Here is a 15,840-nt window from a genome sequence, read left to right on the forward strand (position 1 = left end):
GATAAAAACTGAAGTGGAATTTTCTTGAAGTACGTGTGGGTAGGAACAAGGACTGAATATTGGAGAGGCCATGACAACCTTTCCAGACCTAGTTGAAGTTAGCTAAATTCAATGGCAATAAGGCCGTAGCCAGAAAAATGAGGAATGAATGAGGCAATGTTGTGACAAAAAAATTGACTGAGGCAATGTCCATCGTTAAATTCTCTTCCTAGGTATTTAGAGTGTTTATGATGATTAGAAGCGAGAAAACCGAAAAAAAATGAAATAAATCTATGGTACAACTTTTTTGCTAGAACCTCTTGTTTGTCGAGATATTCGCATACTTAAAGAGTTACGACCCTATCAAATCAGTTGAACTCTAACCTGGTCGTTCATTAACATAGGTGTTCCCTCTCCCCTCCCTACCCCTTTAGGAACTCTATTAGACCTAGATCTTCTGGTCTGCGATAAGGGGTGTGCTACAAGGATGGACAAAAAGACTCAAATTGGTTTGCAGCCAAAACAGTTTTATTTCCCTTTCAATAAAATCTCTTGCACCCAGACCCAATATAATTAAACTACCTAGCTTAAAGAAAAAACCCACTTTTTTGCGTCATCTTTTCTTTTCTTTTCTTTTTTTTTTTTTTTCAGCAAACTACGTTTCGTTGTTAGAAATCCCCACTTCATAACCAATTATCCCAGCACCCCTTAGTCTATGTTAGGCTTATTCCCGGTTTGGTAATCTTCTGCAATTCCAAAGTCCTAAAAAAAAGGAAATATATATATAATTAAAAATAGACCAACGCAACTCATTTATCAAATGGAAGGTAATGGCTGTGAGTTATCGATGGGGAACTATGGGATCATGAGATTATGGGTATAAAGATTAAACAACCCAGACCAGGGTTTAAACCCAGACCTTTCAACAATATTATTCTTCAGACGCATTAACAATTCATCAAGTTTAAACAAAGGAAATCATAACCGTGACGATGTTTGGATATCTGATCATAACAGCCGGATTGATTTAATTTTATGATTTTATTTCTCCAGTATTCTCTGTAGTGTTAGTGTCGGTTGACAAGATATATTGAACATTCAAGACCGTCTCTGACAACATTTTCAAACACCGCGAAGTTTGTAAAAAGCACGTCGCCACGCGTTGCGTCTTCAATTCTCTTCTGGGTGTTTGAAAATGTGGTCAAACACGGTTTTCCGTGTTTGATATTTTACATCAAACAATAGGCGACCGCGTAACCCACGCTACATATGTCAAAGCTTTATTGCTTAAACAAATGCAGATGATTTCTTTTGTTTTAACCCTATTCCGCCTACCTCAGGCCAATTTGTAAACAAACACATCTCCGTTCTTGTCCAGTCCAGACCCATGGCCGGTCTTCCTGCTAAACTCGCACAGTTTAGACTCTCCGTAGTTCTTGTAAGTATTCTCCGCGTCATCTCCTGACCAACAGTTCTTATTGTCTGCTCCAAAAATCTTGAAGCCAAACGCCTCAGCTTTCTCCTTGCAGTAGTCAAAAATTGCATCGGAGCCCTTAGCACTCACTTTGTCGTCAAATAATTCCGGTAAAGCGAAAGCGTCTCTAGGGGACACGTTGTTGAAGCAGTCAAGTGGTTGCCAAACACCTTTAATATATAGAACAGAAGAAGTAGACTCTTTAGGGGAAGGATTGTCGCTATCCTTATAGTCCCAGTTTTTTGTATGTATGTAAATTGCATAACTTTTGTGTGCATTGGCATTGGTTTTGATCATAGTTAAAAGAGGGAGCTGGTTAAGATACCTGCCGAAGTTATTTGTTATATGTTTTGTTGGTTGCTTTGGGGGTTGACCCTGCACAAAACCTGGCAAAATACAAAAGGTGGTTATGTGTGCTCAACTAGCCAATAGAAGCATTACGATTATGTAATTCATACGTAGTCGATGAGCATAAAACAAAAGGTGTGCAGGGTCAAGAACCTTCCGAAACAACTGTTAGCCTGTTTGTTTGCTTCTTTGAAGTTTGTCGGGCTTCTTAACCATTTCCGGATCCCTCCATTAGCCATGTTTTGATATATCCGGGAGTATGACTTAAACAGCCACGTGCAATCTTTCAAACAACTAAGTACCTTGGCTGAATGTTACATTGTGAAGTGCCTCCTGATGGCTGAAAAGTAACAACCTGGCCCTTCAGTTTTTGAAATTCCACGTTCTGTTTTAGTAGAGGTACAGTAAATCAAAAGTAAGGCAAGCCCTGGGTGAAATCCCATCCAATACAAGGGACTGGAATGGGGAAATACTGGTCAGTGACGATAATAACTTCAGGTTACGTAGGATAAAGCTCCAAGGAGTACCACTATTCCGTTTGGATGGGATGCTAGGCCATTCCGGCCTATTATTTTGCAGGGTCGCCGGTACTCATAAAAACATGTACCCATAAAAGTATTGGCCGGCCGGTTTATATAAAAGGGTAAAACGATGGCATCGTGAGAAATAAGTAAGTAACCAAAGCGGCATGTAAACTAAATATTTACCTGCTTTATTTTGGTACACGAACATTGTTTCTGAGGCCATGAAGCCATAACGCAAGCCGTTTTTAGCAGTTTCGCACTTTCCTTTGGCAAGCCCGTACATATCATAAGACCCTGCTGCATTTTCTCCAGTCCAGCATTTAGTGTCCTCCAAACCGAACAACATGGCCCCTTGGTTGGAAGCCGCGGTTACACATTGCTCATATTTCGTTGAAGTCTTGGCAAAACGTTTAAATTTGAACAGGATGTCGCCAAGGGCTCGTCCTCTGTTTTGGTAGCATCCAATTGGCTTCCACGTTTCTGTCAGTAACAAATATTTTCAGAACATTAAATGGAGACTAATGATATAACATGTATAAAACATATTCTCCGTGGCCTCAACTGTACAGCTTCCATTTAGCGCAGCCACACTAATGGAGTTTGACCGTGAACGAAACTAAACTGCTAGTAATTACAGTTCATAAGATAATACGCCACTTTGCTGTCATGTGTCCATTTTGGCCTGCTCAACTGCTTCCATGCTCAACAGCGTTTTCAGTGAAATAATGTGATTTCCCAATTATTTAGCTCTTATTAACCGAGCAGGAGGTCTGTCTAGGAGAATCGTGATCGAGGTCGGGGTACAGGACGAACTGATTTGTACTAGCTGACATTTTGCTTGCGAACGGTGATGAGCTGAACTCGAAGGTGCCTAAATTCGTTCGTCCTCTTTACTTTTTTTCTCATCCGGCTTTCTGGCACGCACTTCCATAAATAAATATTTTCAGAAGATAGTCAATATATTTGTAATTTAGTTCGCAGCTCTTTCACCGCAAAATGTAACCGTTCTAGATCTAGATCTTACTAAATCTAGACTGCGTTCAATATCGATTTCAGCCAATCAAATTCGTGAATTCGGTAGTTCCCAGTCCTTGTGAGACAGCCATATAATAAAAAGAAATAACAAGACCATATTTTTTTCGTTTTAGGGGTTTTTTCATTTCCTTTCGATTTTTTGTACATTTCCAGTCATCGTATGGTAAATGTATTGAATCTACTTGCAACTGGACTTCCAGATTAGTGCTCAAATAAATAAATAAATAAATAAATACACAAACAAGATATAAAGTAAATAAAACTAAATATAATTATAATTAAATAATTACACAATTCGCATAGCTCCAATTTTAGACCTTTTCTTCTGATATTTGGTGAAAAGTATTCGTATATGACTGGTATTAAAATGGTCATTTTGTTTTTAGATTGAATCATTTATAGTCGAGAAAATCGCAATTATGTGAACATGCCCATACATTCTCTGTAATGACGTTGCTATACATGCTCTGTAATTTAACAAATATTTTTTTCTAGCTTGAGTATTAGAGCTGTAGGTCTGAAATTTAGCAGGCATCATCTCTGTATCATTTGCCTTAACACTGTCTGTTTTGTTTTTGGATTGAGTTATTTATAGCTGAGCAATTACCAGTTTAGTAAAGCGATTCTGTGTATAATCGTTCAGGTCCAAATAATTGCATCATATTTCGCTGTTAGTAGGACGCAGGATTACAATATTGGATTACCATACTAAGGCCACTGGTACGAATCGGGCACAAAGGTCTTTTTTTCCTTTTATTTTTGCTGGGGATGAACAGCGATTGGGTATATAGAACTTTGCCGTAGTTTTCTTGCAATTCCCTTGAAAACTCCACGTTTTAATCTTGACCTTTACCTCAGAGTTCCACAGCGTCGTACAATTTTTCTTAGCCTTAATATGCGTTTCTACGCATCACATCTCAATCTACGTTCGCTTCGAAATTCTCTGAGCTCTCTTACGAAACTTTCTTCGCGAACTTCGCGAACTAACTTACATGCTAATTCTCAAAGAGTAAAGTTGAACGTACTTATTCAAAACAAAATGTCACGTGCACGCGAAACTTATCACATCAGTCGGATTCTATTGATATTCTATTCGATGGATGTTCATTTGACTTGTCAATGATTCGAATTCACGTGCTAGCAGGCGTTCTTAAAATATTTTCGGTCGACACGCATACAAAAGACACGACATCCCTCAACGGGAGGACGGCATGTTAAAAATAGTCACTTGGAAATTTATGTTTGAGAAAAGTACTTCCGAGAGCTAAACTGGTTTCGTATTGATTACACCATCAAATGATACATTATTAAACCAGTTATCCCATGCAAGAAAGTCACTCTGGCTTATAAGTTTGTGTTTGTCTAGGCAGTATCCTAACTGCTGACAAGTCTAATCTCCTTAGCAGGAAATCAAAGTATAACCAGTAAGAAAATGTTCTGACAAGAAACTTATTCTATGGAGCCAGTTAGGAGGGGAATCGCTCCAGCCGCCCAGTTATGAATTGTTAAGCCTACCGACCATCCTCTAACCTACGCGGTCTGATGATGGCCTCGTGCGTGATCGTTCTATCTTAGAAGCTTGTTTGTAAAAGCGATCTGAATGCAATATTAGTTCTGCTGGGGAAGGACATCTGCGATAAGCGCGATGTTTGCCAAAATCAAATACTCACTTTTCGTCAAGTTTTCACATGAACACATACAGATGTTTAATTAAAATCTCAGTCGAAATTTGGTCTGTTCATAATCAAGAAAGGATGTAACGAATAAATAAAGAAATATAATCAGCGACTTCTTAACATTTACAACCCATACCTAGTGACGGAAAAAGAGAAAGCAAGTCATACGATTATGACTCGATTTATACTTACTGATAAGAATTTTGTACTTAAGCAAAACAAAGCAATTAAGTTAAGTTCAGCATTGGAGTCAAAAGGTGCAATATTTTTAAGACTGACTTTTTTTTATATATTTTCTACCCTTAAGGACTACTTTAAGGTTCGTTTGTCGGAAAAAGTGTAGTAAAGTAAGAATGAAGATACACACAACAAAGGGTTTTTTTAGTTACATTCCCTTCCCCCCCTCCAAGAGGACAAAGAAATCCATAAAGCAAAAAACAAAAAATATTGCGACTGCATATCTTGTTTATGCGGTTGTCCGGGTTGATAAATAAATAAATGAATAAATAAATAACAAGCCTTATTTTGTTCCAAGAAGGCACAGTAACTAACTATGCAAATAACATTTATTTCTCTTACTTTGACACTCCTGATTGTTGCATTCCCTGGTAGAACTGTCGGGTCCTAGTCTACTGCAGCCTTCTCCGCCATTTGAAGGTGGTGGATTGGTACATGTTCTTGTTCGTCTTTGCACCCCACCCCCACAAGTTTTTGAGCACTTGCCGTATGGTCCCCAATCCGAGTAACCACCATTCGCTATGAATTCCAGTATAGTATAATGACATATCATAGAATAGGGTAGAGTAGAGAATTCAGCCACAGAACATTATGTGTAACTTGTGACGAACGTGAAACACAAACACAATCTTTACTCTAAAACATTTATCAGTTTTTTACTTTTCGAATAGCATTTCGAAGGAGTCAGTCCACCTTTGCAGTTGATACTCTACATTATGAACGCTACTGGGGGCAGTTTCGGTTTAAACTCTGCCAGATGATAACTGATTTGCGGGTGTGAGCCACTGCGTTGAGGTACCACGAGGTATCTGTTTTCCTCATTTCCTGACAGAAAGTCAGAGAATGCTTGGTCTTCCGGAGCGTTTTCACTTTTGCGGGATACCTTCCTCACCAAGGGCACACACTGAACCAATTTGTTAGAATTAATCAGGAATAATCATCGAACAGGGAGTAAACAACAACTGTAATAATATTTTTCTTCTGGGCAACTTTTGGCTATACCTGCTTTATCAGGAACCCATCACTCTCCTATTCCTATATTTTATAATTTCACACAAGTTTACCTGGACAAGGACTTTCATTGCAAGACCCAGTTTCCTGACTCGGTCCCAGAGACAAGCAGTCTGCTCCACCGTGCTGTGGAGGGGGATTGGTGCATGATCGGCTTCTTGAACGGGAGCCTCCACCACACGTGACCGAACATTGGTCCCATTCTTCCCAGTCTGAATAGTCACCTTTGACAGCTCCTTCATGAAATAAAATGTCCTGTCAGTTTTAAATTTTTAAAGAATTTATGTTTCAACTGGAACATTGTAAAGACAGTCTGAGAAAATAATTTGGGTAACAGCTAGAACGACCAATTGTGAGTTCTATATGCTACCACGATGAAGGAGTAGGGTGACAAGTTTCAATGACGCAACGATTAAAAATGTACCTCTCGATGAACAATCGGGGAGTCTTAATTGTAACCCCCTGGTATTCGAGTTATCACTCTAGTTTTCATTTTTCGTACCGCTGTTCTTCGTTTAGAGAATGAAGACACTCTTGAAGGAGCTACGTCACGGTTTGCACATCTTGAAAAGTTAAGCCTAAATTTTTCAAGTTCGTCGTTTGTAATCCGTGTTAATCTTCTCCATCCTTAGCCATTCTCGTTCCTTTATGGTTTATTATTATCTCGTTGGTACTTTTTCTATCTTGGCGAAGAACTATTTTCAGGTTTTCTTCAATTTAAAGGTAATTTTGTACGTCGTCAAAATAACCCAAAACAGTGACTGTGCTCCTTTAAGTGGGGATAGTTTTCTTTTTTTTAGTTTAAAAAAAGTCACAAAAAGCTAGAGCCGCAAATATCGTAAATGATACGTAATTGACATTTATGCTGAGACAAAGTTATATAAGGAACACAATAAATATTTACTTGAATCGCAGCCATACAACTCCATTCTCATCGAAATGTGTCCATGCCATTCCCGGGGAAGAATTCGAACATACTGGGCCTTGATTGGCTCGATCAAATCATTAATGATAAGGGTGTTCTGATCCTTGTTCCCAATGTATTCCTAAAATTGTAGAGTATATGTATGTCAGTGAAATAGTAAAAACACTATACAGGGCATCTCACAGGATGAAGTGGTGCGGATCCGCATAATTCGCTGACATCGCATCCTCAGCATAATCAGAGCTTTTTTCCGCATGAAATAAAAAGTGTTTCACGTTAGCGATAACACAGCTCCTTATCATCCTTGGGAGTAAAAATTCCGAAGATATTGATTATTTCGAACTAGTTTTTCTCCTGAAACAGCGAATGAAAACAAGTCATTTCGTTGGTGACGAATTTTTAACCTCCAGGCGTTCCAACCTACTTCAGGCGAAGAGCCTGGAAACTAGTTTTTCATCGTCTGATGTAATGCCTGGTTACTAAGTTACGGATTCTCTAAGAACGCAACAACGAATTCTTCAAGAAAAATTCCACGTTTCACTGTTGTTTGGTACATTGGAAAGGCTTTATCATCAATTTTGTTAAGGTGGCTGAACGCAGTTTTGATACCTGTGTTCATTCACCTTTTTCTCCCAAACCCTTGATCCCTCGGTCGCCAAAAATGGCAGCAAGCAAGTAAACAACACAAACTTTGGTTTTTTGATGGTTAAGCTGGCGTATGTGCCATTGCCATGGCAACATGAATAAATATAAACAGGCCTTTAAAATCGGTTTTGTTTATTTGTAGAAAAACTACTCATTAGATTTTCTTTATAATTTGCATGCAACAAGCTTGTAACGATTCTCACAAGTTGACACAATTTTGCTAATAATTTAACAGAGAGAACTTTAATTATCCCTTGTTGAAGGTTCACTGGAATATCTCAAATTTCCTTTGTTAAAGTTCAATTATTTTCAATACTCCAGTTACTTATTTCCTAAAGTATTCTCATGCAAAATTTCGTGAAATTCTAATGAGCGGTTCTCGAGAAATAGGCGTATTTCCGAGAGACCGAGAGTGCAATTTTTCATTCAATCGCAGTTTTTTGACTTACTACGCATGCGCTGCATTTAACTGGGTTCTTTCGGTAACAAAGAAAAAGCTGAGAATTGCTGGGTTCTTTGCATCGCTACCTTTTCTAACATATCTTTGTAATAAAAGACTAAAGCCATCAATACACTGCGTTCAATTATAGAGAAAAATAGCACAGTTAAGGCGAGTATTGAGTAAATTGATCGCTCTATTCACGGCATGTTTGTTTTTTGCAATACTTGTGCGCGCGCTGAATTGCATAAGCAAAAGCGCGCGCCAAAACTGTGTTCGGCCACCTTAACTGTTGAAATTTCCGCATAATACAGTGTGTTTTCCGAACAAGCGACGCATTTTTTCGCATATTTTCCCTGAAAATTTCCGCATAATTTGTTTTGTTTTTTTTGTTTTTTTTATTTAGACATTTTTGAAAAATTGTTAAGATTAGATAATTCTTTGAAAATCTACGAGAATATATTTGGGTGATAAATTTCTTATGATTAGAAATTCATGGAAAATGCAGAATATATTTTGAACAGCATGCTTTGGAACGGAAAAGGGATTCATTACTTACCTGATTCTGAGCTATAAAATGTTCACCGTCCGTGCTGTAAGACACCCTGTATTTGGTGACCCACTGCGGATAATCCTGCCGGCCCTGTATGCCTACTTTGATTACTTCCTTAATTTTACCAAGATCCACTTGAATCCACTGCCCTTTATCGCTTGTCTTGGCAATCCATGCACCTGATTCCCCTGCCATATGGTAGATCCTGGCATTGCTCGGCCCATGGTTGGAACTCCACTATAGTTTTAACACAAGAGAGAGTAATTAGATAAGGGAACTGGAACTTAATCCCGGTGTTCGAGGAAATTCTTGTTTTTCGTAAAGTAATGTTATTAGCAACGCATGACTTCAATACGATTCATTCAGCACTAAACGTACAGGCGTAGCGACCAATTAGATAGGACGAACGATCTATTTTTCAATGCAGTTAACCGTTAGCCCGTAACTATGGGTCAAAAATTTAGCCGTTATACGGATCGAAACCCACCAATGACTGATGACAAACTTTACACGAATTTTTAAGCCAATACCAATGGCTAAACTGACCAATCACGTTTAACGGACCAGACTTGTAACACCATCGACTGACAAACACTATTCACTTGACTCTGAAGATGCCTTCCGCTCAGGTTGTCAAAACGTCAGTCACCAACAACAGTTCTTTTCAGAACTACCCTCACCCGGACGATCACACTATACGAATTACTGATACTTCTGGACTCAAACCATTTACTATGTTTAACTGTTAGTCGTAAAAAATGTTAACCGTAAAAAAAATTTAGTTACGAAAGTGTAAGTCTCAAGATCTCTTGTCAAGATTGTTTGGTAATACAGAGAAACTGGAGGACTAGTAGTAATTATATTAATCTAAAATTCTTATAATAATACTATTTATTCTGTCCCTCAGTTAATATTTAAACTTGTCCAGACAACAAAAATTCTTTCTATTCCGGAATGGTTCTGAGACCTAAAATATGTTTTACAGTAATCAAAATAAATTTCTAACTTTTTTAAAGGGTAAAAATTAATTTTTAACTCTTTTAAAAAATGGTAATTAATTTTGTTGCCCTAAGTGATGTGCTTTTATACAAACTTAACCTTGCTCTACGGACGCTGGTTTTCATGTGCGCTGTTTAAGTTATGCGCAAATTGAACCAGATGAAGCCTTCTACGGGTTAATGCGTTGTCATTAGTTTGAATTGAAATCCTTGATATAAGACATTTGACTATCTGAATAAGCGTTAGTCTTTTCTTCAGTTTAAACTTAGGTTACAGTTAACAAGTTACCAATAGTTCCGCGTAATGTCCGTGACGTTTACTCTAACCCCTTGCCCTATCTTGTAGGGACACCCGGTTTCCTTTTGGCATCCGTATTAACTGGGTTCCACTGAAGCATCTCGGTGCTTTTTATAATGTACACCGATTTTAATTTAATTAATGTAGCACAAGTGTCATACGACACTTAATTCAACGAACCATTGAATAAACAGCTCTCACCCACGATAGCAAGCTTCTGTTTTACTCACCATCGAGGAAGCTGTTATTGCGGAGTCTGGTATATGATTGTTTTCCATTCCCAATGGCGACGAGCAATCTAAAAAAGAATAAACATTGTTCGAGTTAGTTTAGTTATTTAGTAAGTCATTCAGTCAGTCAGTCAGTCAGATAGTCAGTCAGTCAGACAGTCAGTCAGTTAGCTAGTGACTCAGTCAGTCAGTCTGTTAGCGAGTCAGTCAGTCAGTCAGTCATTTAGCTAGTCAGTCAGTCAGACAATCAGACAGTCAGACAGTCAGACAGTCAGAGTCAGAGTCAGACAGTCAGTCAGTCAGTTAGTTAGCTAGTCAGCTAGTCAGTCGGTCAGTCAGTTAGTTCGTTAGCTGGTTGGTTGGTTGGTAGATCAGCTTCTTTCAAAGAAGTCCTAAACTGAGTAAAAGGCGTGCTTGGTATATCGTACATCGTATAAACAAGCAATAATTGGAAACTTTCTTTAAAAAAACAGCATCAAAAAAGATGAAGTCACTGGCACGAAATAGAAAAGTTTCTATCCTCAACTTTGATCGAGTTATAACTGGTAAAATGTAATGTTGAATTGTCAACAATTTGTTCTAGCAACAAGAAAGGGGATAGTCGAACTGTGTTACTCCTTTTGAGGAAACATGCGTTATTAATATCTGTTACATCTTATAAATAGGCCTTCCTACCTGACTGAATTTCACAGCCATACAGTTCAGTTCTCATAGAAATGTAACCATACCAAGTCTCTGGATAAATACGAATGAAACGAGCTTCAATGGGTTGAATGAGCGTATTAACAATCACACTGTTCCTCTCTGACTTAGCGTCATACACCTGCGAATGAATGGAACCTTGATCAATCATTATATTATTATAAAAAACTGAATCATTGGATAATGCAATTCAAGGGTTTTCATTGGCTTATCCACCATGGTATACGAGCAATTATTAAAAACTGGATCATTGGATAATGCAATTCACGGGTTTTCATTGGCTTAGACATCATGGTATATGAGCAATTATTAACAATCGGATTATTGGACAATGCAGTTCGAGAGTTTTCATTGGCTCCGCCATCATGGATTATGAGCCATTATATCACGCTCTATGAATATGGTAAGCGAACGCGTGAATTTTAGGGGCTTTTTTACTTTTACTTTATTTCAGTTTTCTATATTATTCTGGGGGCGTTTTTAAAAAAACAATTATCCCGCTCGCGCTTGTTGGAAATGAGAAGATTATAGCCATCTCGGCGCTACGAGCATCGTTGGCTATCTACCATCAATATCCAATGTGCGCTCGTGAAATAATTGTCAATTATATCACTGTGACATTAAAGCCAGACTAGTTTGCTCTTGTCTTCTTCAAATCTTTGAACTTTGATCAGTAACCTCTAAGGTTTCTTTATTAAACACAGGAATAAAAAAATCGCACAAAGCTAAGAAAATGCAGGCAAAATATAGATCTCTTAGTATTACGTTTGCTGTAATTAGAGGCAAATTCCCTTCCTAACGGACATGTGTAGAGTTTTCAGTTACTACTTACCTTGTTTTGAAACACAAAATGGCCGCCATATTTGCTGTAAGCCACTTTATAGCTTTTCACCCACTGATCATAGTCGTATCGGCCCTGAGTCGCTACCATGGTAACTCTGGTCGTCTTACCAAGATCCACTTCTAACCACTGACCCTTGTTACTAATTTTAGCAACCCAGGCCCCAGCTCTCCCTAAAGTGACCTGGTAAAGTCTCGCATTACTAGCTCCACTGTGTACTGCGTCCCACTTTAAAAAAACGGGTTAATTAACATGTTACGAAGGAGTCCATCAGAAGTTCGATTAACAAGTGGACAAAAACTTTGTACCAAGAATATTTGCATCATATTGTAAACTTCTTTGCGACTGTTTTAAATGTCTTCTCAAAAGAACTACACCAAATGTCGAAAACAAATTTTGAAGCTCGTTTGAAACATTTGAAAGTACAGGTGAAATGAAAATGACAGGTGAAATGAAACTGACGATGAGATTTTATCTGCGTTTGCCCAATTTCTCTGAACTTTGAAATTTATTTTCTCGAGTTCCTATAGTGTTATTTCAGGCAATTAGCTTTAAGAAAATGCAAAAAGGATCTTAATATACTTAACATTATTCTGGAACAAGATTTTTTCCCACTAAAAACTGAAATTACTTCTTGGAAAGGTTCTTTTTTTTTAACGATAAAAAATCACCACGCTTCGACCTCCCCGAGGTCATTTTCAAGTGCGAGTAAAAATATATGAAATTAGCATAAATATGTTTCTAACAGTAAAAATACTTTAAAATGTCACGAACGGTAGAATGCAAAAAAAACAAAAAAACATGTAAGGTGAGTGCTAAAAGTAGTTACGAAAAAATACATACGAAGTTTACGACCTGTGCGATGCACCTGCTTCAAAACCCAACATCTTTAAATTCCAATTCGACCAGGACAGAGGACCCCCGCGAGAACCTGCTACGGCTGATGTGACTTCCTCTCTAAATATCGTATTTTAATGTAATTTATATTGTGATTTTTTTTTTTTTTTAACCAGAATCAGAGTGATTGCCTGATTACTTTCGACACTCAAATGAAAAGTGCTCTATTCACGGAGCGCTATTCGTCCACTTTTTCAGAACTGAAATTTGAATTTGGAAAGTGTTGGTTTTCAGGGGGAGAAAAATCGGAGACACCGAGGGGAAAAAATCCCTGGAGCAATGACAAACGCGACCCCCTCATGATCCCTTATGACACCCGGGTCCAGGGACACCAGGGCCAACTCGAGATAAAACGTGACAAGTGTCCATTATTGCGGTACTAAAATTTTGCGGGAGTTTATTTTTGCGAATCTATAATTTTTTCCGTATTTTGCGGGATCTGTGTTTTGCGATTGTAAAAGACTGGTCTTTCTTGCTTGGTTTTAATTTTCGGTTTTCGGAAAGCCGCATTTAATTGAAATTAAAACATTTTCGCACTTTTTCATTAAACTGCATGTAACTGACAAGTGAAACAACCTGTAGAGATGTAAAACACAGTAATCCAGTAACCAGTGACACTCTATCATAATTACATCGTGCTTTTATGTGACTGATGGTAGCAACAAGATTTTACTTGTGATGCTCGTACGTATGTGTAATTTTGCCGGTGGAGAAAATTTTTGCGGAGAAAATGTTTGCGGGACTTTTTTGCGGGAACTTTATTTTGGGGATTGGGAAAAAAACGCAAACATCGCTAAAATTAGAACCCGCAAATATTTAGTTCCACACGGTATATGGTATAACTGATTCTGAAGGATCCCCTCGGAATCTCATCGTCTAGAGATATGATGAGGTTGATCAAAAGCACTGACTGTAAGGTAACATCTGATGTTAAATTGTGTATACCCCCTCTTCTTAAAATAAACACGAATATTAGTTTTTTCTTACCTCAGAAGAGGCAGTTAGCGCTGAGTCAGGTAATTTCTTACTAGTCAATCCAAGTGATGATGCACATACTAAAAACAACGAATCGAATCAGTAAAATATGAATGTTGCTGTTAAAGACAAGTACATTAATGTAAATAGGGATAGAGTTGCTTAGGCAATACTGAAAAAGTTGTTCCGGTATTTTTCTTTTTCTTTTAATCAAACACATTCTCTATTACGCTATTTTAAGACAAATGAACAACAATTTCTACACCTTCCGAATCTGGTTGCATTGAATAACTGTGTTTTAACAAATTTGAAAATGGTCTGTCTTAGGCTGGTCAGACACACTAAAAAGCAAAGCTTAACAAACAAACAGAGCGACCAACCAATCAACCTTTATTCAGCAATATTTTAGAAAGACTTGTTTTTCAGACTTGAGCAGTCGTTGCATAAATCAAAAAGGATTATAATGGAATATATTTTGGCGTATTTTCACCCTGACTGAAGATATCTGGCTATTTTTTAGTTCTTAATTGATAAAACACGTATATGCCAGAAACGTGCAACAACAACAACAGCAAAGCATTTCTCACCTGCATCAACAAGACACCCATACAGTTCCAACCGCATTGAAATGTGCCCGTACCATTCCTCTATGTTGAGACGGACAAAACGAGCCTCGACGGGTTGGACAAGAGTATTGACGACAACACTGTGCTGGTCACTGTTGGCTTGGTAAACCTTAAATTAACAAAACATATGAGTCGACATGGTCAATGATTTGAACAAAATAAAAGACAAAAACCGCAGTGGCACAAATAGAAAAAGCTGAGAATTTCTTTGAAAAAATTGATTCCTTATGGCAATATGAGCAGCTGCTAACAGGTGCGCGGCGCTTTCCTATAGCGCCTCGTCTCCATAACTATAAGCGTGCGTGTTTGCGTGTGCGGGATGCGTGTTCCTACTAATACTGTTATTCCTATAATGAGAGTGAGCATCGTAGAAAAATCGTTACTTTTTAGTTTCCTGTGCAGTTGTGAAAATTGAAATTTATGACGCGGCGAGTACCGTGATGGTAGTGTTTGGCGTAAGCTTTCAAAGCAAAGAGAAAAGATAACGTAACTATCAAGGGCGTTACAGTGCGTTCGAACAAAAAATGGAAACTGTGCTTCGTATAGATTGTTAGATAATGAACAAAGTTCATATGATTATGAAAACTCTGTTTCCAATTATTACGTAATCATAAGCAGCATATCATTATTAGGATCAGTGACACGAGGAAATAAATCTGCCATTAAAACATGCACTCGATTTTACAAGCAGAACGCCATAACATCTTATCATGACTCACATGATCTTGCGACTTGAACTCCTTTCCCAGGGTACTATAAGACACTCTGTATCTTGTCACCCACTGTACATAACCAGACAGCGCCTGGCCCTGGCTGGCAACCTGCGTCACTCTTTTGACTTCACCAAAATCAACCTGAATCCGTTGTGATTTGTCGTTCGGCTTTGAAGACCAGGTGCCCACATTTCCACCGCTTGGCATGTTGTATAATCTTCCTTCCGAGGGTCTATTGTTTGCAGTCCACTAAAGAAACAAAAAAGAGAAAATGTCCCTGTAATTGTCATAATTGTCACTTTGGTAATAGCTAGACATTTTCGTTGCCGTAACATTCTGTTCAAATTATTTTAAGAAAATAGGTCTTTGAATATAGCAATCTTAGTACGGACTATCATAGATGTCCTTTGTCAAGAAGTATTTCCTACTCAGTCGGCAATTGAAATGTTAATAAATAATTTAAGTTTATATTTCTGTCTCTTTGTCTGTATGTCCCCCGTAGTTTCTAGTCGGAGAAACAGAGTGGTGTAATTTTTGGCTGGTTATCCTCGTCTTATGGTGTTAGCCAAGACATTTCAATCTCGGGCAGGCCTTACCTCAGACGACGCGGTGATTGCATAGTCGGGAAGCAGTCTATTTTCCATTCCCATAGGGTACGCGCATTCTAGTAACGAGGAAGTTAAGCATAAATTACATGTATATGTCACCATCAAG

At 38.1% G+C, this 15,840-nt stretch overlaps 1 protein-coding gene across 1 annotated transcript in view; it reads right to left on the reverse strand.

The window, feature by feature from the left end:
- Positions 1 to 3,922: 3,922 nt before the first annotated feature.
- The window catches only part of LOC145489579 (uncharacterized), a 14,138-nt gene continuing 2,220 nt past the window's right edge, over positions 3,923 to 15,840 (reverse strand). Inside the window, exons 4-13 of the mRNA XM_081468561.1 lie at positions 15,723 to 15,790; positions 15,133 to 15,375; positions 14,375 to 14,522; positions 13,800 to 13,867; positions 11,907 to 12,143; positions 11,048 to 11,195; positions 10,373 to 10,440; positions 8,853 to 9,083; positions 6,338 to 6,542; positions 3,923 to 5,792 (exon numbers count right to left, since the gene is read on the reverse strand). Of these exons, the coding sequence (XP_081324687.1) occupies positions 5,584 to 5,792; positions 6,338 to 6,542; positions 8,853 to 9,083; positions 10,373 to 10,440; positions 11,048 to 11,195; positions 11,907 to 12,143; positions 13,800 to 13,867; positions 14,375 to 14,522; positions 15,133 to 15,375; positions 15,723 to 15,790 (1,625 nt within the window). The 3' untranslated portion in view covers positions 3,923 to 5,583. The remainder of the gene's footprint in view (positions 5,793 to 6,337; positions 6,543 to 8,852; positions 9,084 to 10,372; positions 10,441 to 11,047; positions 11,196 to 11,906; positions 12,144 to 13,799; positions 13,868 to 14,374; positions 14,523 to 15,132; positions 15,376 to 15,722; positions 15,791 to 15,840) is intronic.

Source organism: Orbicella franksi, chromosome 6 (assembly GCF_964199315.1).
Source record: "Orbicella franksi chromosome 6, jaOrbFran1.1, whole genome shotgun sequence".
Classification (NCBI taxonomy): Eukaryota; Metazoa; Cnidaria; class Anthozoa; order Scleractinia; family Merulinidae; genus Orbicella; species Orbicella franksi.